The sequence below is a fragment of the Sus scrofa genome, chromosome 7 (assembly GCF_000003025.6).
Source record: "Sus scrofa isolate TJ Tabasco breed Duroc chromosome 7, Sscrofa11.1, whole genome shotgun sequence".
NCBI lineage: Eukaryota > Metazoa > Chordata > Mammalia > Artiodactyla > Suidae > Sus > Sus scrofa.
Genome location: NC_010449.5, coordinates 98,717,621 through 98,743,786, shown reverse-complemented (window position 1 = coordinate 98,743,786; position 26,166 = coordinate 98,717,621). Strand labels below are relative to the sequence as shown.

General features: G+C 48.7%; 1 protein-coding gene across 1 annotated transcript in view; it reads right to left on the bottom strand.

Annotated features, from left to right (window-relative positions):
- Positions 1–25,468, bottom strand: part of FLVCR2 (feline leukemia virus subgroup C cellular receptor family member 2) — a 53,878-nt gene extending 28,410 nt beyond the window's left edge. Inside the window, 2 exon segments of the mRNA NM_001142840.1 lie at positions 24,592–24,853; positions 24,856–25,468. Of these exon segments, the coding sequence (NP_001136312.1) occupies positions 24,592–24,853; positions 24,856–25,331 (738 nt within the window). The 5' untranslated portion in view covers positions 25,332–25,468.

Below are 26,166 nucleotides of genomic sequence, written 5' to 3'. Positions count from 1 at the left end.
ATTCTGCTACATTTTTTCAGGGAGTACAGTGATGTACATGGCAGGGTTTCTGCTTCATGGAGCTTTACAATCTAGTGAGGCAGGGTGATTCAAAAGAAAGATACAAAAGGGAACAAGAATGGTGATATTTATGGGTTGAAATTATAGAATGTTAATAGTTTGAGAGTTCCTTTCTCATCCTCTATCACAACTTGTTTCGATTATTGGAAGACCAAATGGAGGCCAAGGGACGTTAAGATTTGGTAGGTAAGTGACTCATTCAGGGTTATAAGAGTTCTGGCAAGAATCGAGATGGGGAGTTTCTGTTGTGGCTTAGCAGGTTAAGGACCAGACTAGTACCCATGAGGATGTGGGTTCGATCCCTGGCCTCGCTCAGTGGGTTAAAGGATCCAGCATTGCTGTGAGCTGTGGTGTAAGTCTCAGATGTGGCTCAGATCTGATGTTGCAGTGTCTGTGGTGTAGGTGGCAGCTACAGCTCTGATTCAACCCCTAGCCTGAGAACTTCCATGTGCTGTCGTGTGGCTTTAAAAAAAAAAAAAAAAAAAAAAAAAAAAGAATAGGGATAAGAAAACAGAGCTCTTACAGATGACCACAAGGACCTACTATATAGCACAGGGAAATATACTCACTATCCTATAATAACCTATAATGGAAGGGAATGTAATAGAAGAATATATATATAAGTCACTTTGCTGCACACCTGAAACTAATACATTATAAGTCAACTGTATTTCAATAAAATTTTTTTTAAAAAAGAAAAGAAAACAGGTCTCCTGCTATCTCTGGGAAGTTCCTCTTCCTTGGGGCTGGCAGTACCTTTCAAGGCTAAGAGCCTTGAGGAAGGCCCGAGGGTGCAGCTCCTCCACAAGAGAAGATATTCAAGTCCTTGGAACTTTATCTGATCCTCGCTCACACACATGTGTCAGACTTGGAGTCCAGTTTTTTAACTGCTGATCTCCAAGACGCTGAAGGTAAAAATTGCCCATAGGCAGAGGTACAAATGCTACCTTCAGAGCCAGAAACTTGAACCACTGTGCCCTAGCTGGCCTCCCAAGTGCTCTGAAGTTGCAGATCTAGAAGTTACATAGTATCCCAGCGGATCCCTTTTGTAAGAATGAGGGAACATATGGGGCATCATTCAAGGTCCTGGAATCCTTTCATTCTCAAAAGGACCCTGATGTAGGGTGACCCAATTCCTAGTGATCTTCTGCCTCAAGAGGTAAGTCCTCCCAGCTACATGCCTGACCCATCAGAGGTCCCACCCCACTCTCCGTCCACATCCTAAGCCTGTGTGGGTGGCGTGTGAGCCTATGTGGTGTGGGCAGCCAGTGTGGGCGCTAAAGGTAACCCTGGCCAGGTAGCGATACTGTCTCGCAGTGACTTTTCTCCAGGAGGAAATTGGCTCTGGCAGTTCTTTCATGCCCAGTGTGGAAATTGAAACATAGGGATTAGACTGTAAACTGCTGCCTCTTTTTTATTTTGGTTATTTTATTTTCCTGCCTTTTTTTTTTTTTTTTTTGTCTTTTTAGGGCCATACCTGTGGCATGTGGAAGTTCCCAGGCTAGGGGCTGAATCAGCACTGCAGCTGCCAGCCTGCACCACAGCCACAGCCACGTGGGATCTGAGCCACATCTCAGTTCACGGCAACGCCAGATCCTTAACCCACTGAGTGGAACTACGGATCGAACCCAAGTCCTCATAGATACTAGCTGGGTTTGTTACCACTGAGCCATGACAAGAACTCCCTTTTCCCTGCCTCTTGAAAGCTATGTTCGGTAAGTGTGCATAGCTCTACACCCAGCAACTAGTTCCTACGTCTGTCTCTTAGCAGGTACTCAGTCATGGCGGCTGGTAAGACAGTTAAACGGATGTATGTTAGTGGAAGACCTTGTCTCCACTAAGCTGGCAGAATCACACGGGTCTGCCCATTGGAGTCCGCATTCTTCCTACAAACCACACTCTACTCACAGTAGTAAGGGAAAAAAAAAAGAGTGTGGGAGACTATGGGAAGCTGGTAGGATGGCCAACTAGTTTTTGAGCATCTACTAGGCACTGAGTATCTAATGTAACTTATCTTTTTCTTTTAACCCAGCATTTTTTGGCCATACCTGCAGCATGCAAAAGTTCCAGGGCCAGGGATCAAACCTGTGCCACAGCTGCAACCCAAACCACAGCAGTGACAATGCTGGATCCTTTACCCACTGCGCCCTCAAGGGAATTCCTAAGCCAAGAATTTTTACAACGAAGACAAAAATGAGAAAAACTGATGGTCGGCATCCAGCCTAGGGTCACACATTGCAGACAGCTGAAGAGCTGAGCTCCTAAACCAGTTCTGCCTGATTTCGGGCCCCAGCTCACCTCCCGCCTCCCAGGAAATGGCGTGATACTAGGCAACAAGGAAGCCATATTTTCACTCCTTTGAGTTCTGTCAAGCATCTGATAGGATCAGAGACCCGCAGCCCAAGTCAGTGCAAGAAGAATTTAAGGAGTTGGGAGAATGCTGCTCTCCGTGGCTGGCCTGCACCTTTCTCGCGCTCACAGAAAACCAGAGATCTGGGCCATGAACAAACTATTAAATATCACTGCTGACTGGTTTTGACCTGCCTTACATCCCAGCATTTGTTCTAGTTTTATCCTCCTCAACAAAATACAGTCATGGCAAAACATACAATACACAGACAAACACACAATACACAAGTTACAATTTGAGCTCTTCAGAGCCTATGAGCCTAATCATACGGATTCACTTCACCCCAAAGCAAGATGTTTAATCAAAATTGGGTAAATGGGAGTTCCCATCATGGCTCAGCGGAACCAAATCTGACCAGCATCCATGAGGACGCAGGTTCAAGCCCTGGCCTCACTCAGTGGGTTAAGGATCCGTTGTGGCTATGGCTGTGGTGTAGTGCTCTGATTCGACCCCTAGCATGGGAACCTCCTTATGCTGCAAGTGCGGTCCTAAAATGAACAGCAACAACAAAAAAAGTGAATGAAGGATGGATTAGCAGACAGAGATATTCAATCTTTATTTTTGATTTGATTTTTGCCCTTTCTGCCAACTAACTCAAGGGTGATATCTAAACACTGTTGTAAGAGCAGTGGTCACAAGCACTTCCAGGACAAATGTCACTGTTAAAAACATCCCTGTGCGGCCTGAAGGCTTCTGGTGACAGGAAGAAGCCATACTTTGTCTCACGCATCACTTGTTATTCTATTTTTTCTGCTTGTTTTTTATTTGTATTTATTTTTTGCTTTTTAGGGCCACACCCACGGCATCTGGAGGTTCCCAGGATAGGGGTCAAATGGGAGCTACAGCTGCCAGCCTACGCCACAGCCACAACAACGTGGAATCCAAGCCACGTCTGTGACCTACACCACAGCTCATGGCAACGCCGGATCCTTAACCCACTGAGCGAGGCCAGGGATCGAACCTGTAACCTCATGGTTCCTAGTCAGATTTGTTTCCATTGTGCCACAATGGGAACTCCTGTTTTTAATTTTTTATTTTTTAAATTTTATTATAGTTGATTTACAATGTTCTGTCAATTTCTGCTGTACAACAAAGTGTCCCAGTTATACATTTACATACATTTTTGCCCACATTATCTTCCATCACAAGTGATTAAATACAGTTCCCTGTGCTATACAACAGGGTTACTTGTCATTCTGGTTCATGTTCTTGGCAGAACAAAAATAAACCCAGAAAACCACCAGGCTGCATCTGCGGTAAGACGCCCACACTTAATCCATCAGACAACATGACAGGTGTTCTGTCAGCTCACAGAACCACTGTCCCCATCACTATCCACGTGGGGCACCCCTGCAAAGCCCCAAGTTATGACTGAATCAGAACCCTGGTACAAAGCTGCCTTCCTAATGCTGCCTGGTCATGAACAGGTTCAGGCCATTGAAGGAGGACCCCAGGGCTTCCACAAAAGGCAGGGCGCTTGTGTCAACCGCGTGGTGAGGGCTCAGTCCTAGGGGAACAAGGAGAGACCACTGGCCCCCATCTTAGCCCTCTGCTAGGCTCCCAGGCACCTCATCCTCCTGAGCCAGCCTACTGGCCAGCAGGAGGATGCGCCTCTTGGGAGGAGGCAACCGCCTGGCAAGCAGGTTCTCACCCACCCGACCTCATTCCTCCTCGGCCCCATCCTCCCCCAGGCACCCTCCCAGTCAGAGGAAGATGAGCCCACTCTCAGCCCCGAGGCTGGACCCCATTGCCTCATTCCTTTCCCATGGACACTGTCACCAGATCAGGATACATATCTCTCATATTTCAGGGCTCACAGGACCTGGCTTTCTGGAGCCAATGATCAGAAACGTCCCCCGACTGGGTCAGCAGCTTTCCCTGCAGCAGAGCCCCTGGCCTCCTTATGGCCTAATCAGGGGCTGACCTTTCTCCTCAAGGAGCTCACACCCAAGTGATTCATTTTAAGAGGGAACACTGTTTCAGAATGAACCCCACACCCTCCTCCTTTCCACCCCAACATCCCTCAGAGACGTCATTATTCTATACCATAGTTAAGGGCTCAGGCTCCGGGATCAGAAAGGTCTGAGTCACATCCCAGCTCTGCTGGTTACTAATGTCTGATGCTGCCAAGTTAGTTCCGTCTGTGCCCGTTTCCTAATCCACAAAGGAAGGTACTGCCTGGTCCTTACCATCCAGCTCAGGGGGTCGCTCTGAGGGCTCAGAGCTCATCTGCATGGACTACTCAGCAGAACGCTTTACACCAGGAGGGCTCCTCACCCTGCACCCTCTCCCAGCAAAGGCGGCAGGCAGGGGAGGAGACCCCCTGGAGGAGACTCCAGAGATGTGCTGGTTGACCCATGGCAGCCCCACAACCACCTCCCCTGGCCTCGCCTCATCCAGCCCCCTCTCTCTGCCCTTTCGCATCTCTCAGTCCCCCTTGCTTCTGCCCTCCCAGGCCCACGTTGTCCCAGCCCCGCCCCAGTTTTCCCAGGATGCCCTCTTTCCCTCTGTGCCCCGCCCCCTTTCAGGGGCTGTGACCCCTCCCCCACCAGCCTGCACAGCTCACCCAGCCGCACACTCCTCGGCTGCTCTGACCACGCGGTCCCGCCCAAGGACCTGCAAGGAGCCAGCCCTCTCCCAGGGATGACCTCGTCCAAACCCCTCAGCCTGCTGTTCTTGGCTTTCCTCACCTCCAGTCCCATCTCCATCCGCTGCCCTGAATGTCCCCAGTTTGAAGGATTCACAATGGCAACCTTTCATCATCTGGCCTCCACCTTTACCCCAGCAGATTCACTGCTTGCAAAGGTCTCCCTCTTTGAATCTCTGAGAGCCCATCTCAACCTCAATTCCTTTGCCGGGTTTTCCTCGACCATCCCAGGGAGGCCTGAGCTCCTCGCCCCAACTCCTCTAATCCTTTGGCTTTCAGCCTCTTTTGTGACCTTGGTCTGGGGCCTGGTCAATAGAACAGCGTTTACTGGATAAATGGGCATGGAATGAGTGGCTTCAGTTCAATGACATGTCAGGAAAACATCACTTCCTTCCAGATCAGATGTAAGCCCAGACATAGGAAAGATGTGGCTAGAAACCGATGTCTAGGCAAGAGAGTGTGCTATTAAAAAAATACATACATAAATAAAAATAAATCAATTAATAAACATGGTTGGGCAAGTTCCCCTGTGTCACAGTGGGTTAAGGATCCAGCATTGTCCCTGTAGCAGCTTGGGTTGCTGTGCTGCTGTGATGTGGGTTCGATTCCTGGCCTGGGATCTTCCACAAGCCACAGGTGTAGCCAAATAAAATAAAATAAAAGTATAAACTGAAACATCTAAGTTAAAAAAAAAGAAAAGAAAAAGGGGCTGGAGGTTGTTTTAAAATCAGCGCCACATAAAAGATAAATTTAGGATCGATTTAGATTTTCATATACCAGGTTTGCTTAAAGCTGATTGCCTTATACAAGGAGTCTTAATGCACAGAGCATGACACAACCCTCCACCAGGGTGTTTTCATGTGATGGGTGACCAGGCTCACGTGTGTATCTACACATGTTTAGGTACACTAGCAATGGCCCTAATGATCCAAAGACTAATGGGACACTAAGGTCACAAATACAACAGTGGAGGAAAACTTAAGCTACACAGACAAATGTAAGAAAATGTTACTATATAAAGGAACATTTAACTCCACGCAGAATTTATGGGAACTAAAATGTGCTGTAAACGCAGTATGTCTAACTTTCACCCCATACAAAACACACCCACCCACTCCTGGGACTGCATGTGGACCCTGGTACCTCAGGCGTGGACAGCAGGGCACCAGCAGGGAGGCCACTGCTATAGCCTGTCTCCCAGGACCACGTCCATGTGGGAATTACACACAGAACTAACTTGGAAGTGACTTCAACACTCAGGCCCCATCCCCACTCCCACGCCTGGCGTGGACATTTAAGCACCACCAAGATGGTGCTACTGAGGCCAGTCTGCACACTCAGTACCTAATCCTGCTAATATTAATGCCTCTCTCTCCTCTTGGCCACTGTCACCCAGACATTGTCTACATCTACTAAATGAGTTATTAGGGAATTGCTAATCTGGGCAAAATGATGCCCAGAGGCTCCAGGGCCCCCCTTACGGGACTCAGCTAGAGTGAAGGCACCCTGAAGCACAGGACCCGTGGACGAGGCTCAGGGCGTCCTGGGGTGCGACTTGGATGCCCCTGAAAGAAGCAAGGAGAGCAAGGTGGCTGCTGGGCACTGAGACACTGAAAGTGAACAGTTTACATGAGGACGAGCTCCCAGCCACCTAGGCAGCTCCCAGGAACTCACCATGGGCCACGCTCATGTGCACGCAAAGACCATGCACATGACTGTATTTTTCGAAATTCCCAAATCCAAGCCTTTGGCTTCTTCTCAAAAGGCCAACTCAGGCTTAAGGAGTAGCAGACCTTTAGAAACAAAAACAATCCCATTGATTTAGGGGAAAATCACCCATGAAAGGGGTTTATGGATTTTAAAGGCTAAGCTTAGTCCCTAAGAACCTGGGAAGCAGGGTCACAGCTGGTCAACTCTAGACTTTCTTAGAGTCCCTTCCCAATCACAAGGTTTGTCCTCAAATCTGTGCCTGTGCTGGTGGCTTATACAACCCTGACACTCTGATTTCCTCAGTCCTCTGCGGGAACGAGGGTAGGGAAAGGCAGGAGGCAGAAGCTAGTGAGATCAGCACAGCCTGTAGTCACTGATGCCCAGGAAAGGTAAGAATAGTGAATCAGGGCTGATGCACTGTGTGGGCCACACCACAGCTGCCGTCCTAGGCACTGTCTCTCTCTCTCTCTCACACACACACACACACACACACTCTCTCTCTCTCTCTCTCTCTCTCTCTCTCTCTCTCTTGTAGTCTCTGTTTTAAAACTGAGAAAACTAGCATTTAAGTAGCTTGTCATAGGCTGGGCTTCAAGCTCAAGCCATGGGTACAATATCTGAAGCCTTAACAATGTGGCTAAATGCTCAGGTCTCGGCCATTATTCAAACTAGAAGGAAGTCAACTTTTTCATACACACACAGAGTACTGTGTCCTAGACAGTGTGCTAAATGATTTTTCACACATTACTTCAGTTAATACCTTACAACCACCCTGTAAAGTTGGCAGGATTATCTCTGGTTAGGTTTTTACAGATGAGAAAACTCTAACTTGCCCAAGGTCACCCAATTTCTACTGGCAGAATGGAGATTCAAGCCCACGGCACTCTGATTCCAAATGCTTTGATGAAACCGGTTGAATAAAACAGAAGCAACGGCCCTTCCGACAACTCCTACAGTCTTTGCAGGCTCAATTTCATCATTCAAGCACCTCCCACGTGTCCAGCTATTGGATGAAGCAATCAGGAGAGATGTCTCCAGCTACATAGTCTGTTGTGTTGACCACTTAGTCTCACGCTATGGCATTTTTTCATTCTTATGCAATGCGTCTTTTGCTTGCTTTCCATGTAGGGTGTTTGCTGGCTCCCCAGCTAGATTTTAACGCTGTGAGGATGGGGACATTGACCAGCATTTCCTTGTGCGACCCCTCCCCACACCATGCCCAGCGTGATGGTGGAGAACGGAGATGGGGCTCAGAAAATACCTTCTCAATAAAGAGATAACCTTCAGAAATGTGCAGCTCAAATCTAACTCAAGAATTTCTAGTCTCCTTTACAGCAAACAAGTTGTGCACAGTAGCAGTTTGCTGAATTACAAGGGTTTATCACCAAAAGAAAGCAGATGCAACCTGGAAGGACACCAATTTGGGCCTCTCCAAGATGAGACATGGAGGCTATTATGATACAGGCTGATCAACTACCTGCCCTCAAACCCACACTTAATATTTACCAAACACTACTGATACCTAGCGCCACACTACAAGGTAAGGGAGGAGACAAGAGATGCAAGACAAAGAACCCACCTTACCAAGCTTTAAAGTAGCCAGTACACCTTGATCTTAGCCTACAGCCTGGGCTGGGTTTCCTCTGTATCCTCAGAAAGTGCAAGGTGTTAAAGAGCAGAGGTACTCTGGGCTCTAAACAGAGAAGGCCCTAAGTTTAGGGGAGGGGCCTGAGGTCTACAGGGAAATTTTTTGATTGAAAAAAAAAAAAAAAGGAATATTGACAAAGGGCTTCTTTTTTTTTTTTTTTTTTTTTAGCTAAGTCTCATATTTGTGCTGCTTTCAGTCATCAACTCAAGAGCCTCCTGGAACACACATACCTCCTTAAGGGTAGGTGTTCCTCTTGGAACTGTCCTTGTGGTGACACCTGCAAAGGCTCACTCCTGGTCTAGGTGAGATCAGATGCCAAGGCTCCTCTGCTGCCCTTTCCTGAGCGCCAGCCTCACTGCCGGCTTCTCGGGGGTCCCTCTAATGACAGAGCTGATGGCCAACGACCACAGGCTCTTAGAACTTCCCCTAAGACTCAACTGGAGAAGAGGAAAAATGAGAGGCATATTTCTAACTGCCAAGCCAGGAAAGGGGCAGGACGCAGACTCACTGTCTCCATTGTGGAGACAGTGTAAACTCCACTTAGACACGCTGGCACTTCCAACAGCCCCGTCCCAGACGCCAGCCCGAAGCAGCCAACAGACGGACCTGACTGTCTGCTGTGTTGATGCCACATTCAAACTAATCCCTCCTTGCCTGTTGACAGATGGTAAAACAGCCCAAAGCAGAACTGTCTGCTTTGTCGCAATGTCACGTGCTGTCATTCCTAAAAGGAGTTTATGTGACAAGATGTTTCTAACCCTCCCAAGTCTTCCTCTCAGTCTGGTTGAGCTTTCTTGGTGACAGCCACCACCCTTCTGGTTTTCAGAGGTGAAACTGACCCAGTGCCTTACACACAGGCAGTTCCTAGAAGAGGGAGGTGTTTCTTAAAGTGCTGACAAAAGCCAGACCCAGTCCCTCCCAGTTCAGGGTATGCCTCCAGAAACAGACAGGCTGGACTCCAGGTAGCTTTTCCCTAAGGAGTCAACTTCATAAGGTAACTAGCCCTGCCTCATGACCCCAGAGAAACATCTGGAAAGGAAAACAAATCTAAACCTGGCAACATGAAAACTCTTAAGTCACCCATATCTAGTGCCACCCCAAGAAAGGAGCACTGTCAGCTCTGGCCTGGGGACTCAGGGACCTGCTTACACAGGGTCATCTCCTCTCCTACGTGGCCTGACATTTCCCCGCTCTCACTCCACAGGGGATGCCTTACAGTCCAGTCTCTCTTAAGTGTGACCTCAGGAACTTTTCTTTCCCATTTACTATTGCATCTTCAGAGCTGCATCCCCAGAGCTCACTGGGTGGCACAGAGCAGATGCCCCGTAAATATGTGTTCCATCAGTAAGTAAAGGTGGAGGTGCCTCATCTCAGTGAAACCACAGCTCCCAAGAACTGATTGTAAAGGTCAGAGGCTGTGCCCTATAAATGGACGTGTAGCTGCTAATCCGAGGCTGCACACACTTCATGAGATGGACAGGCCAAGGGGCTGAGGGCCTCCACTCACAGACTCTGATTTGTCACCTTATCTGCTGTTGTGTAGGGAGATACAGGGAAGGTGGCCAGAGGGGATGCAATCCAGGACAAGTAGAATTCAAGGACCAACAAAGACTGGACGTGGCCAGGGGCCCGTGTGGCTTTTTGGCAAGGGACAGCGATCTGGTCCGGGTGGGCACACCCTAGCAAAGGACATGGGTTTTTGTGGAGTAGCAGGAGAATGTGGGCATAGCATTCCTGGGGCAAATAATGGGGTACTCTCTTCCCTAAGGAGAGAGAGAAGAATTTCAGGGAGAGAAAAGCCAACATCATCACCAGGGGTGTCTGAGGCCCACAGGTCCCCACGCACTAGCCCAGGTCAGTGCCACTTGGGAAGGGTAAGGGGACTAGGAGAAGGTGTGGCAGACCAGGGCCGTCTCCTGACGGCAGGGATGAAGTCGGCCTGTGTTCTGCCACCACTGCCATTTCATACACTGAAGAGAGGAGCCACCAGGGCACATAGACTGAAAAGCTGCTTTGTGCCAACCCCTGGCAAACAGCCCTTCTGGGCCTCAAAAGGAATGGTGGGCAGGCTCTGGGCATGGCTCCTACACCAGCATGACCAGGATGTCTTCTGAAATGAGGAGCTGACTCTCAAGCCAGGTATGATGAGCCCTGTAAACCAAGGGAGTGGCCTCTAATACAAGGTCCCACTTTACCAGATAGATAGGACCTAATCTGTGTATAGGAAGCCCTTTCACTCTGAGTGTCATGAGGCAGGTTCAGAGTCTTTCTCTCTCTCTCTCTTTTTTTTTTTTTTTGGCCACACCCAGGGCACATGGAAGTTCCCAAGCCAGGGACTGAATCTGAGCTGTAGCTGCAATCTACACAACAGCTGCATCAATGCTGGATCCTCTACCTACTGTGGGCTAGGGACTGAACCCACACTGCCACAGCCGTAGAGACAATGCTGGATCTTTAACCTGCTGCGCCACAGTGGGAACTTCCAGAGTTCTTTTGTTTTTTGGTTTTTGTTTTTTTTTAAGGGCATTTAAAATACAAAAAAACAAACAACAAATAAAAACAAACAAACAAAAAAAAACAATTCTAAAAGGGTACATTTGCACAAAATGTCACAGCATTCAAGGCACCTGCACATTCAGCACATAACCTGAGCCTCCAAACCATCCATTGAGGTGAATTACAGGATACCCACAGCACAGCCTTGCGATGGGCCCATCCCTTTCTCCATTTCACAACTGAGTTTAATCAACCTGCTGAAGTCACAGAGTTAATGGGTGGTGAGGTAACATCCGGACTTGTGACAGTCCCATTCCCAGCCCTGCTCTCTTCCCACAGAGCCATGCTGAGCCAAGACGAGGCACCAAGCAGCCAGGCAGCCGGAGACACAGTCTGAGACCCAAGATGAACCAGGATCTGAAGAGGGTCCTTTGCCAGGGGGTTTGTTCTATACCTGATGAGTGAGTTTGGCTCGTCATAAAGTAGGTAACAGGTATTCTGTCCATCTTATCAAAGTTCTTGCTAGACAGTGAGTCAAGCAGTGCAGGGAGACAATGACACCTCTGCGAGTCCCTAAATGAAGTGACGGTGGCCACCTAGGCCCTTGAACACAACTCCTATCCCCACAGTGGCCTTGGGAGAACCAAACATTCCCAAGGACTTGCCTTTACTTCGCAGATAATGCCACTGTTGACATGTCTGTCCCAAGGCCAGCAGCTGAGAATGTCTCTTAGTGGCCGGGTCTTCCCAGGCCTTGGCTCCCCCAGCCAGCCAGCCCCAAGGAGGAGGGGCTCTACCACCTGCGGCTCTTCCTGAGGCCCCGCTTCCAGTGCTTAGAGGTGAGGAAACAGATGGAGGGGACTTTCTCAGGAGCTTCATAAAAGGTGAAGAAGCTTAGTAAGAGGGTTGGTCAGGCTGCATTCTTTCCCTACCCACCACCTCTCCCAGGCTCCCGAGGCCAAGGTTGAGGCACTATTCATTGGCAATCACAGAATGTGCTCCAGAATCTTCCTTCAGCAATGAGAAGACAGTGCTCCGGTGTAAAACCAGAACAGCAGTCATCCGTCTTTCCATCCACATGTTCTCAGCCCCCACCGCATGCCAGGCATGGCCTCTTCTAGCCTGTGTTCTACAAGCAAGGTCTTGTGGGGGGTGACCCATTTCTAGAAGGGTGATGATACCAGCTTCAACCTAACCCATCAGCAAGGAGAGTGGACAGCCAGCAGGTCTGCTTAAGTTCCCCACCTATGGCCCCAGAGAGGTGGGAGGATCTGCCAGCAAATATTTCTGGGATAGCAGCTGAGAATCCAGAGGTTCCAGAAAGAATGTTGCAGAACCTGAGTTTGACGAGGTGGGAGAAGACAGATATGGACTCAATGAATGTTTGCGGAAGCTCATCTAGTTCAGGAGCTTTCGCAACTTGCTTAACGCTTAACTGGGGTGGCCACCCTGTGAGCCCTGGGTTTCTTGTTACAGACAAGGAAGTTGTCGCCCAGAGAGAGCAGGTGTCCAGTTTGAGGTCCCAAAACACAGGTGCTGGCAGAACCAGGCTGGGGTTTCTTGGCTCCCACAGCAGGAGTTCTCAAACAAGCTCAGGCAGAGAATCAAAACCGCAGATTCCTGAGCGCCCCCCTCCACCCACCCACTCCCCTGTACCCAGGAATCTACATTGCAAACAAACTCAGGTGGTTCTAATGCTGGAGCTTCAAGGACCACACTTGAAAGCAACTGACCCTGGAGTTTCCGTTATGGCTCAGCGGTGATGAACCCGACTAATATCCATGAGGATGCAGGTTGAATCCATTCAGTGGGTTAAGGATCGGGCATTGCCATGAGCTGTGGTGTAGGTCCCAGACGAGGCTTGGATCTGGCGTTGCTGTGGCTGTGGTGTAGGCCAGCAGCTGCAGCTCTGCTTTGACCCCTAGCCTGGGAACCTCCATATGCTGCAGGCGCAACCCTAAAAAGCAAAAAACAAAAACAAAAACAAAAACAAAACAACAACAACAACAAAAAAAACCCAAACTGACCTCCACTGCCTCAAGGAAAGGAATCAAGAGCTAATTCCCAGCAGCAGCTGGGCTCCATAGGCAGCCTAGGCAGGGACAGGTGGTGGGACGGGTGCGTGCTCCTGCCTAGCTGCTCAGTGCCCCTGAGTGAGTGCCCTGAGAAGCCCAGAGACACATCCATACCAGACATGAAGCCCAAGAAAAAGGTCAGTGGACTCGAGAATTGCTCAAGGGGCAGCACCATCCCAGACTGACAGCCCATGGCGATGGACCTCTGCTTTAATGCCATGACTCATGGCCACTCACTTACTACATTTGGGAGTAGATGGACATGGCGAATGCCCCTGTGCATAGACGGCTGCCTCCAGAGCCAGCACGGGAGACCCAGCCACGCCAACATAGCCAATCTGGGGCAGCAATCAGGAATTTCCAGAGAAGAGGAGAAAAGAAAAAAGGAAGCACAACAACCCCCAACCTTGCTCCAGCTTCTGTCCCCCTCCCTTCTGGAGCCCTTCATCCTGCAGAACCAAGAGAGGGGAGACGCTCCCTGGGGTTAAGTTTGGGAGGGCACGAGACAGCAGTCAGGGCACAGAGAAGAAAGAAGAGGAAACACCAGCTTCCACCTTAACTCTGTGGTGCCTTATCATCCCTGATGAGGATCCAACCAATCCACAGGGGGCTGTTTGATGTCGGGGGTTGAGGGAGGTGAAGGCAAGGGAAGGACATCCTGTTAACAGTATTGCTGGACAAAGATCAAGAATCAGGCAGTGGAAAACAGCTGTGGCCACCTGATAAGCCGGGGCACCCCCCTTCCTTCAGTAGAGTCAGGTTTATAAGACTAAGGTCTGATGGGCAGACCTACACCGCAGCACGAGACGCCTAACCCACAGAGTGAGTGAGGCCAGGAATCAAACCCACATCCTCACGGACACTATGTCAGGTTCTCAACCTGCTGAGCCACAACGGGAACTCCCAATTACCTTTATCGATGATAGCAGCGACAGCTCTGTTCTTCACTTAGCACTTCCTATCTGATAAACTGTCCCTAACTGCCCTCCCCTCCTGTCTCATTTACTCCTCTCCTCGACCTTCTGCAATAGCCAATATTATCTCCGTCTTAAAGTAAGAAGCCAAGAGTTAGAAAAGTCAAGGGTCTTATTTCAAGGGTACACAGAGGAGCTAAAGATGTGACCTCGCCCATCCTGGGTCTAGCAGAATTCAAGGCACCCAGTAAGGACTGAACAGCTCTTTCCACCCAAGGGGTAAGACTGCATCAGGTCAGGAAGCCAATCAGGGCATGCGAGTCCCTTCCTCCAATCGCCCGAGCTCTCAGCTGAGTGATCACCTCAACTCCTTTCAGGAAAGGAACACGTGTTTATTCATTTCTCCATCCATATTTAAGCAGCTATTATGCCCAGAGCCCTGAAAGGCGGGAGACATGTATTAGTCCAGGCTCCAGTCCTTTGACAAGTTTCCCATTTAGTGGGAAGAGGAGCTGGAGGAAGAGGGAAAGAGGACAGTTAAAGTTAAGGAAGAAGAGGAAACCCAAATCGCCAGAAAACACAAGGGCCTGTATCCACGCCAACTCAGCAAGCACCCACAAGGGCAAAGAACATCCTTCCCCAGCACAGAAACTGAGGAGATGATGGCAGAGGAGGAGCAGGTACCCAGGTACCTAGCCAGAAGGAACACCTCACAAGCAGTGTTACTTTTTTTTTTTTTTTTTTTTTGGTCATGGTAAAATATATAGAGAGCATAACATTTACTGTTTTAATCATATTTAACTGCACAGTTCAGTGTCATTAAATACATTTACATTATTGTGCAACCATAACACCATTCATTTCCAGAACTTTTTCCATCCTCCCAAACTGAAGCTGTACCCCTTAAACACTTACTCCCCACCCCGTCCTCCCCCAGCCTCTGGCAACCACCATTCTGCATTCTGTCTCTACGAATTCGATGACTCCAGGTAGCTGTGGTATAACAAAAACATATTTGGTCTTTGGCCCTGGTTCCTGGCACAAAGCTCTAAACCCTGGGAATTTCCTGAGTGACAGGAATGTCCTTTGTTATAAGGAACCCAATTCCACCCCACCTGAGTTTATGCTATAAGGTGACTGAGAGAGGGGCCCCTGTAGAGCCTTGGGATGGAGCTGGTCTCCAGAAGACCAAGCGATTAGAGTTTGGGAACTTTCAGCCCCATTTCTGAAAAGAGGAAGGGAGCTGGAAATTGAGCTCTAGAAAAACTCATGAGCAAGGAAATCTGGTGAACCCTCAGGCTGGTGAGCACATGACATCAAAGTCCTGGGAGGGGGGCGGCCCCACAGAGGCTCTTGCATCTCCATCTGGCTGTTCCTGACGTTAGCCTTTAAAATAAACCAGCAAAAACAGCAGGTAAAGTGTTTACCAGGGTTCCCTGAGCCATTCCAGCCAATTATAGAACCTGAGCAGGGCTTGTGGGCACTCCCCCACCCCAATTTATAGCTGTCAGTCAGAAGTATGGGCGGCCCCTGGGACTTGCAAAGGGCATCTTCAGTGGAGGCAGACTAGTGGGACTGAGTCCTTAACTGGAGTCTGCACCAACTCCAAGGAGTTGCTGTCAGAATTGAACTGAATTGTAAGACACCCAGTTGGTGTTAGAGAATTGGAGAACTGTTCTGTGTCAAATAAAAAGACACCTCAGTATCTCATAGCAGTGGAGTGTGTCCTTTTGTGACAACCTTCTTTCCCTGAGCATAATGTCTTCAAGGTCATCCAGGTGCAGCATGTGTCAGAATTTCTTTTCTTTTTAGAACGGATACTATTCCATCCTACACATATACCACAATTTATCAATTCAGCCATAGATGAACATCTGGCTTGCTCCCACCCTTTAGCTTTTGTGAAGAATACTGCTTCACACATGAGTGTACACATATCTGTTCAAGTTCCTGCTTTCAATTCTTTAGGGTATCTACTGAGAAGCAGATTACTAAATCATACAGTAATTCTATTTTTAATTTTTTGAGGAAGTGATATACAATCTTCCATGTGACCGCATGGTTTTACACTCCCATCAGCAAGGCACAAGGGTTCCATTTTCTCCACATTCTTGCAGGCACTTCTTACTTTTTCTTTTTTTCTTTCTTTCTTTTTTTTTTTAATTGATAACCATCTTAACGGGTATGAATGAGTATCTCCTTGTGGTTTTGATTTGCATTTCCCCAATGCTGAGCTTCCTTTCTTGTGTTTATTGACCACATGCGTATCTTTTTTTTGGGGAGAGAAATGTCTACTCAAGTCATTTGCTCCTTTTCAAATCAGGTTGTGTTTTTGTTGTTGTTCAGCTAAAGAGTTCTTTATATAATCTAGATATTAACCCCATATCAGATATATAATTTGCAAATATTTTCTCCCACTCCATGGACTGCCTTTTCACTCTAATGATAGTGTTCTCTAGTGAACAAAAATTTTTAATTTTGATATGGTCCATTTTTTTGTTGTTGTTGCTGCCTATGCTTTTAGTATCATATCCAAGAAACCACTGCCATCATTGCCAAAATCAATACCATGCAACGTTCCCCTTATGTTTTCTAGTAAGAGTCTTACAGTTTTCCAATATGATTTGTTGAAGACAAGTGATAATTATATGTCAACATAGTTTCATCGACTACAACAAATGTACCACTCTGGTGGGGGATGCTGACAACAGGGGAGGCTACACCAGAAGGTAGTCCAGGGAGTAGATAAGAAAAGCCTGTACCTCCTCTTAATTTCGCTGTGAAACTAAAAGTGCTATCAAAAATAAAGCCTATTTAAAAAGCTGTCCTTTTGCTCTTGAATGGTCTTGACACCCTTGTTGAAGTTGACCATACATGGGAGGTTTATCTGGACTCTATTCCTCTAGCCTTACATGTTTATCTTTATGCCGATACAGCACTGTCATGATTCCTGCAGCGTTATTAGTTTTGGTATCAAGAAGTGTCAGACCTCTGACTTTGTTATTCTTTTCCAAGATTGTTTTGGCTGGTCAGTGTCCCTTTAATTTCTATACGAATTTTAGGATGCATTTTTATTCATCCATGAAAAACATCATCGGGATTTTGGTAGTGATTACACTGGATTTATAGACTTCTTTGGGTAATATTGACAACTTAACAAAAGTAAGTCTTCCAATCCATGAACATAGGATGTTTTTTCATTTTAATATGACTTCTTTAATTTCTTTTGGTAACATTTTATAGTCTTCAGTGTACAAATCTTTCACCTCCTTGGTTAAGTTGATTGCTGAGTTTTTTTTTTTTTTTTCAATGCTACTGTAAACAGAATCTTAATTTCCTTTTTGGATTGTTCATTGTTAATGTACAGAAACACAACTGGCTTAAAATGTTGCAAATTTGGTCTGCTCTGCTGGGTCAGGTTTGCAGAAAGCAACTCAGGAGGCACAGCAGTGGTGAGAGGGGAGAGCTAAGGTGAGTAAAACAGCCATGAAATCGTCTACCATTTCGAATGTGACTTTTTCTGGGTTGGGCATTTGCTTGGTTGCTGTAGGTCTTTGATTTCCAAAACTCCCATTAAAAAAGTTATTTTAGCAGTTTCTGGTTTACTTAATGTTTCTGTGGGTGAGCGAGGGCCCAGAGCTTCCTGGTCCACCATCTAGTGACGTCACTCCCCTGCGCTTTAGGCTTAATCTCTAAGCAGTGTATCTTCAAGGAGAAAAATAAGGAGCCAGATTGGTCAGAGCAGAGGACAAGGCTGGGAGGGAACAAGGGACAGGCCGGATAGGAAAGGCAAGAGAGGAGTGGTCCTGGCTGCTAAACAGAAGACTTAGTTCTGATTCCATGCCGTTGTCAGGCCCTCAAGAATGCCTGCCAAGGCAAGGTGGCCACGACAGAAGTCAGGTCAGGCACAGCCTCCTCCAGTGCACTGAGATGAAAGTCAAAGAAACAGGAGGATAGAGAGCTTCTGCTCTGGTTCCACCTCATAGGCCTTCAGGGCCCACCCTACCCCAGGGCTTTGAGTATATTTTCAGAACCTTAAGTGAATCAGATTATGATTCACCTCTCATAATTCTCATCTCCCCTCAGTACAGAGAGTGGTTGAGCTCCCAGCTACATCCCCCTGGACATCAGACCCATCAGAGAGCAGCGCAAAACATACCAGTCCTGACAGGAGCCTGGCTCCAAGCAGAAGGGCGTTTTCCCACGACACACCGCTCCTCTCTCCTAGTGATTTCAAGTCTGATCAGGAGCCTCACCTGATGAAGCCAGGTGAAAACACAGGAGCCTGCCCTCCCCCCCCCGAGAGTCTGATTAGGGAGTCCACAAAGGGGCCTAGGCATCTGTATTTTATTCTGGCCCTACAGGTAAGGCAAATGGTCATCCTTTGGGGGAGCACTGGTCTAGTTCCCTCCCCAGTGTCGCCAGCCTCTGACCTCATCCATGTGCCCACATCTTCAGTGAGGGCTTTGCAAAGAAGGAGAAGGCAGGACAGGAATTCAGTTTCACGTTACCTTTCCCAGACGTCTCAAACTACAGGTTGCATCTGACCCATGATTTCAAAACATGGAAGATAATAATAATAATAGTGAACGTTGGAATCTTACCAGCTTTTTAAAAGGATTTCCTAAGCTAGATACACAAAGACAAATATTGTATGATTCTGGTTATATGAGGTACCCACAATAGTCAAATTCATAGAGACTGAAAGTAGGATAGAGGTTAGTTATAGAGGCTGGAGAGAGAAGGAAGGGAGGGGTTATTTTTTAATGGGTACACAGTTGTTGGGGATGATAAAAAAAGTTTGGGGTACATATACTGGTAATGTTCACACAAGCCTGCGACTCTACTTCATGGTATTGAATTGTATACCTATGAACAGTTTAAAATTATAAGTATGCTATCTATTTACCACAATTAAAAAAAAAAACAGATTTCACATAAAAATCTGGATTTCTGGTTTCTCTTTAAAGAAAAAAACCAAATGATAGCATCTGACAACGCTGGGTCATGCTGGGTATGTGAGCACGTGGCAGAGGTGGAAGCGGCTGCCATCTCTGGCTGGGACATGCACTCCCGTGATGCCGTGACCTCTCCACACTCCAACATCACTTTTCCTTTGTCACATTTCTACAACCTGGCTGCCCCCATGAGCATCTGAGAGGTCAGTCTCCACTAGCCTCGCTCTGCTCTCCAGTCCCTACCTGGTCCTCTGTTTCAGTCAGAAGGGAAGGCCAGCAAGTGGTCAGCCTTGTGGGCAGCTGCTTCAGGAGCCGTGACAATGACAGCCAGAGGAAGTACACAAGAGCTCACCTACCACCTCCCCAGACTTCCCTCAGACCTTGAAAGGTCTCTGACATTGGAGCAGCCAGAACGATAAGCCGGGACTTTAATACTCCGAAGCGCCCATGAGGCTGAACAAGAGGAGACTCTCCACCCTCTTCATGACCTTGACTCCTGAGTCAGCCCCAGGAAGACCCAGCCTCTGGGTGACAGACAAACGGCCAGTCCAGCAAACACAACCTCCTCAAGACTGGACTCACTTTCCTAGAGCCCATCTTTATCACTAGAATCTGATTTCAACATGCTTCACATACAATGGTGTTCAGGACATGCTACCCCCAAACCTGAGCCCTTGGCATAGTGAATATTTTAAGCTGAAGGAGTCAGAGAGAGTTGAAGAGGCAGGAAAGTCACTCTGACCTCCACCCCCTCTTCACCCTTCTCCCTGAAACAAGCCTTCAAACCCTCCGGTGGCAGGTGCTCTCTGGGTACCCAGAGGAAGGGAGCATCCTTATCTCCCAAGACAAAGGGGTGCTGCCAAGAAGAGTCCTGGAAACTGGCCTTGCTCATACCCCCTGGTTTCTTCAGTGACCTCACTCCTTAACCTCCATATTCCTCCACCACTGCCGCTCTCCATCAGCCCTGGCAGACATGCGCACACGTCTGTTACTCCATTTCCCTATGAGTGCTCCCCTATTACCTAATACTTACATTGAATAATTACAAAGGACTATCTCCTGTTTCTTTAACTCTATCAATTTAATTTTCAGCCAGAGACTTCAATACAGTCCAAAAAACTTCTTCCTCTCCTACACAGAGCACCAGTATTCCAGACATGCTGGGAAATACTGCTAGTCTATAAGTGTAAAATTCATGCCAACCTCTGAAGACCCACCATGCAAAAAGAATGCAAAACAGCTTGTTAGGAGTTTTATTACCTTGAGAACTTTTTTTTTTTTTTTTTTTTTTTTTTTTTTAGGGCTGCACCTGCAGCATATGGAAGTTCCCAGGCTAGGGGTTGAATCAGAGCTATAGCTGCCAACCAACACCACAGCCACAGCAATGCCAGATCCAAGCTGTGTCTGTGACCTACACTACAGCTCATGGCAACACTAGATCTTTATCCCACTGAGCAAGGCCAGGGACTGAACCTGCATCCTCATGGATACTAGTCAGATTCGTTTCCACTATACCACAACAGGAACTCCCTGTGGCACATAGGAACAATCTTGATTACATATTGTAATACCATCTTGGATATATTGAGTTAAATAAAATACAGTTCTCCAGCTAATTTCACTTGTTGTTTTGCTTTCATAGAAAATTTACATTTTCACCAAAAAAAAAAAAATTTACATTTTTACCTGTTTTTCATCTGGCTACTAGACAGTTCAGTCATGTATGTGGCTTGCCTTTGGGGTGTGCATTATATTTCTATCAGAGAGCACTATTTTCCACAGCCCAGCTGTGGCTGCTGCAGAACTGATTCTGTAAGGTTACTGTATTTTCTTTACCTAGGAAAGCAAACTGATTCTCTCGAGTCTTTTTCTGGGTGGCACTGTGCTATGACCTGCCCAAGGGTCCTGGAGGAAGCCCCTTCTGCTCTCAGTGCTGGAGGCTCCTCACTGGGGCTGGGGCTGCTTTGATGATCTCTTCCAGCTTCCCCAGCTTCCTCATCCTGTGCCATCAAGCTGTCCCCAGACTCTCACACAGCTCTCTTCCCAGCCTTGCTCAGTAACAATGTGTTCACATCACTCAAAACCCCACACAGATCATTTTCCCCGGAGACAATGGGACCAGTGTTGCTGAACACTGCCAGGCTGCTACCACCTGTGCGATGGTCACAGGGAAGTGTGCCAGCTGCAGCCCAAGGCTCCCTGGCCTCTCTCGTCCCAGCTCAGGAGCCACTGGTCTCTTTCACCCAGAGCCTGGAGCCCCACCCTCCTGAGGCTGTCTCTATGGGGCTCAGGGAGGCAGAACCAGCCCTTCAGTAACCAGCAGGTGGGGAGGCAATGCTAATGCCGGGAACCGCAAAACAGAGGGCAAACAGAAGTCCAGCTCTCAAATTCTGGAGAAGCTGCTGGCCGCTTTATTACCACCAATAACCCACAACTCTCGAGACACAGGCCCCAAACTTGAGACTCAGAATCCTGCACACCCCACCCTCCTTTTAAAATATACATATACTTTATCCCCATGAAGACTCAATAACAGCACTGACATGGGCTTTGGACTTGGAGTTCGCCTCAAGCTTCCTTTTTGTCAGTTCAGAACCTGTAGGACCCTGGATAAGGCTGTTCCATTTAGGGGACTTTCCATCATGGCGCAGAAGGAATTCAACTAGGAACCATGAGGTTGCAGATTCAATCCCTGGCCTCACTCACTGGGTTAAGGATCCAGTATTGCTAGGAGCTGTGGTGTAAGTCACAGACACAGCTTGGATCCTGTGTTGCTGTGGCTGTGGTGCAGGCCGGCAGCTGTAGCTCCGATTTGACCCCTAGCCGGGGAACCTCCATGTGCTGTGGGTGCAGCCCTAAAAAGCAAATAAAATAAAATAAAATAAAATAAAAAAAAAAAAAAGGGTTGCTCCATTTATCCGAGTCTCAAGTCCCTCAACACCAGGGACAACCCGCCCAACTCAAAGAGTTAAAAAAAATGTCAATAATGGATGAAAAAGCCTTGCACCTAATAGTTGTTTGATAGATACTAGTTTTCTTCCTTTCAAATCCTCTCATGGCAATTACGTGAAGATGATACTTAAAACCCCATGGAGAACTGAAAACGAATTCCCTACACCCTCATCTAGTTGTTTCTTGTGTGTGTGCTTCTAGTAACCTGAATGTTGGTGCCTGGTACAACTGTAGAGCCTGGCAGGAGAACCCGGGGAAGGCAGGCATTCTCTTTGCGGCCCTAGCACAGAGTCTGGTCTGGCAGAGGCAGGTGATGGTACATGCTTGCTGAGTGAAGGAGTGAATGGTGGGCTCAGGCAAGCAGCTGCAGGTGCCCGGTGGAGAATATCAAGGCCAGAGTTACCAGGGCACCGGGTAATGCGGATCAGTGCGAAGTTTGCAGCCACCAAGAGTTATTCTCTGTTAGGACACTTCCAATCTGTTTAGACAGCTCTGTGGAGCTTCTTTGACCTAAGCAGCAAAGCTCAAGTTATTCTGTTAATATTTTTCCTCCATTCAGCCATGCTTTACTCAGAAAGGTTAAAACACATGCCAAGAACCAAACATAGTTCTCACTACGTGAGGAAGCATAAACAATTCAGCTTTTTATCTTTTTAAACTTAGCAGCACAGTGGGTTAAGCCTAAAAGAACACATTAAACTGATGGCTCAGTGATACAAATATATGCTTTGGGGTGTTTTTAAATGTAAAATTCTTAGCATTTTCTGACCTTGAAGGGACCTGGGGGTGGGGAATGAGGAACTATTCCGACTAAATTTTACAGATGTATTTGGCTTTAAGTCCCCTGAAGGGTGTGTGTGCAGGGGTCCGAAAACCAGTAAGTTCTTGCTCCATGGTGAACAGCGAGAACAACAGACTGGCTTCTCTGATCTCACCAGGGCACCTGAAGGCTCAGTTATCTCTCCTGCTCTCCCCACATAATGGGGAGATTGCAGTGACCTCGTCTGAATCCTGCTGGGGTTGCAAATAGGGAGATTTAACCCTCTGGGAACTTGAAAGGTCCTGCCCAGCAGGACCCTTTCCCCAGCTTTACTCTCCTACAAAGGAAAAATCCAGTAAGGTCAAATCTGCTGGAGAGCCGAAATGGAGATGCTCAAACCCACAATCACATCACCTTTGAGAATGGGGATGGGGATAAATGTCACCCACAATGCCTAACTGTCCTGAACAAAGAGGTCCAACTTGGAGTTCCTGTTGTGGAGAAGCAGAAACAAATCTGACTAAGGACCATGAGGTTGCGGGTTCCATCCCTGGCCTTGCTCAGTGGGTTAAGGATCCGGCATTGCCACGAGCTGTGGTGTAGGTTGCAGATGTGGCTCGGATCTGGCATTGCTATGGCTGAGGAGTAGGCCAGCAGCTGTAGCTCTGAGGCCCTAGCCGGTGGAACCTTCATATGCCTCAGGTGTGGCCCTAAAAAGTGTGCACGCGCGTGCGCACACACACACACACACACACACTCTTCAACTTGTTTCATCCCCAGACCTTGAATCTTCTGAACATTCAAACCCACAGGTTAAAGAACACTGGTTAAAGGATTTTCTGTTGCCTGTCTGTGCTGAAGAAGGCCTGTCTAATGCTTTCATTGATTGCTTACACTATGACCCAAGGGGCAGGAAAAACCTAACTGGCTTGAAAAACTTTAGCTCGGGTTACTTTCCTGATGGTGAAGATGAACAGAATGGAAATTTGCCTCGAAGAAAGTTTGGAAATTTCTGAGCCAGATGAGAACTTTCTAATGAAAGCTTACATTTTCTAAATGTAATGAATGCATAAGGGAAAACAGGCCTCCAAGAACAAAGGGTCACCGGTCACTTGTCAAACGTGGAGCCACAACTGCACATACTTGGAAAAGAGGGAGACCCCAGGCAGTGATCCAGATAAAGAAACATGCCATAAATAGCTGCTTCAAACATTTGAAGAAGGCACCCAGATCTACAACATGGCCACCTTTCTGAGTCATATCCATGTGGAAATGCAAAGAATCTGAGATTCTCCCTCCAAAAAGAAGACAAATGGTTAAGAAAGGAGCTTTCCAGGCCCTTCCAAACATTCTAGGCCTTGGAAATTCAGAGCAAGAATTCAACTCCATTCTGCTGCACTTGGCTCTAACCCCCAGGGAAGGAGTTGGCACAAAGCACTGCCCCCACCATCCTGGCTTCAGGTGTGTATAAAAGGTGAGAGCGGCGTCAAAGGTCAACCAGGGCCCGCTCTGCCTTTCCATGCAAGCAGGAGATCCTATGCTTCAGGAAACCTGGCGAAAGCCACCTGCCAACTTCTGATGACACAGAATAGTCTGACACCCCGGGACTGCTCCCTGAAAGAAGAGCTCTCCTGAAGGCACAGGTCCGGGCTGGTGAAGGAGGTTGAGGAAGGAGACCACAAACCAGTGTGTGTTCCCAAAGCACACTGGCTGCTGGGGAAGGAGAACATGCAGGTGACAGAAAAGGCCCCTCCTTTTGCTTCCCCACCACTCTGACACAGTCACCCAGTCACAATCACTCACTCACACTGTCACACCCAGCTACAGTCGCCCAGGGTCACAAACACCATTGACATCTGAAAACCACAGTCTCCACTCAGGCGGGCAGTTCGCTACCACCAACACGGCCAGTCCCACAGGGACGCCCATCCCCCCGGTCAACCACAAAGCCCCCTGCCCACCTGGTTGCCAAAGACAGCGATGGAGCAGGCCGTGGACACCTCATTAGCCCCGAACCACACGGAGGCGATGCGGGAGGGCATGCCCAGGATGAAGACCTGGGCTACGGAGCAGATGACCTGGCCCAGCACGGTGACCGGGAAGAGATGGGGCTTGAGGCTGCCCAGCTTCACCCAGGCCCCCAGGCAGTTGAGAGCAGAGCCGGTGAGGGCTATGGTGCGCAGCCCGAATTTCTCCAGGAGCCAGGCCACAGGCAGCAGCAGAGGATGTATGTCAGCATGTAGCACATGGAGAGCCAGTCGATGGCAAAGGCACTGACCCCGTAGAAGTTCATGAAGATGTTGTTGATGGAGCCATACTGGATCCACTGGAAGGCGTTGCACATGGAGTAGCAGCTAAACAGCAGGACCACTGCCCACCGGCGCTTGCTCACCTTGATCACGCTAAGGTCCTCAGGGCCGGAGCTACTGGGTTGGCCCGAGCTACTGGGTTGGACCAAGCCACTGGGTTGAGCCAAGGTACTGGGGTGGGCTGAACTACTGGGGTACACAGAGACACTGGGATGGATCGAGACGCTGGGATGCGCGGAGGTGCTAGCATGGGCTGAGAAGCTGGGGTGGGCGGAGATGCTGGGGTGGCCGGAGACGCTGGGTTGGGCAGCGAGGTTGGGGTTCTCCTGGAGTGCAGAAGTCTGCGACGGCGCGCCATCGAGCCCTTCGTGGCTAGGATCTTCATTCACCATGACCACAGCCTCTCCTGGCGTCCTAGACAAGTGCTGAGGACTCTAGACAACTTAAGAGACAGTGGCCTCGTCCGGTCACCTAGAGCTGACGTGGCACTTGCCCCAGCCCGCCCCAGAATAAACGGAGTTCCGAGCCTGTGTAAAAGCCGTCAGAGGGGCGCCTTCGCTCACCCCCAAGCTCTGCTCCCACGTTTCCTCGGCGTCGTCTGTCACTGACTGCGGTCCTGGCCGCCGGTGTCTTGAGTCCTCCCCAGGCGTCCTGCGGAGGTTCAACCTCTCCGTCCAGGAAACAGTTCTTCAGGCGCAGCCTCTTCGCCGGACTCGGTTCGCTCCCGGGCCGGCTCGGGGCCTCGCCCCCTCCGGCGCACGTGACCGCCCCGCCCCCGTCCCGCCGGGCTTCCCCCACCCCCCTACCCACCCCCCACCCCACCCGCAAAGCCTCCCGCCTTCTGCGGCAGCTGGCCGGGCGGTATAGTTGTTTCGCCACCGCTTGCGGGTGCATTCCTCCCCCACGCCCCGGGCACCATGGAAACCGCCCGGTTAACCCCCACCCGTGCACTGTCCCTCAAATTCATTTGTCCCCTCCCAGGCCGCTCCGCAAGAAAATGCCCATCGCCCTTCCGAGGTAATCCTGCAAATATAGAGTCTCCTCCCTGCGCACACGGATGCCCAGAGCCCTCAATCTGCTCTATGGGATCCAAGAGGGATTCCCAACTTTTTCCGACTTGGCTGGGCTCCCCAGCCCTTGCTAGACTTTGGGTATAAAGAGCGATGTGTGGATTTCCCGGGCTAGTTGCGCTCCCGGGTAAAGGCAAGTTGCGGAAACTCGCTTTGC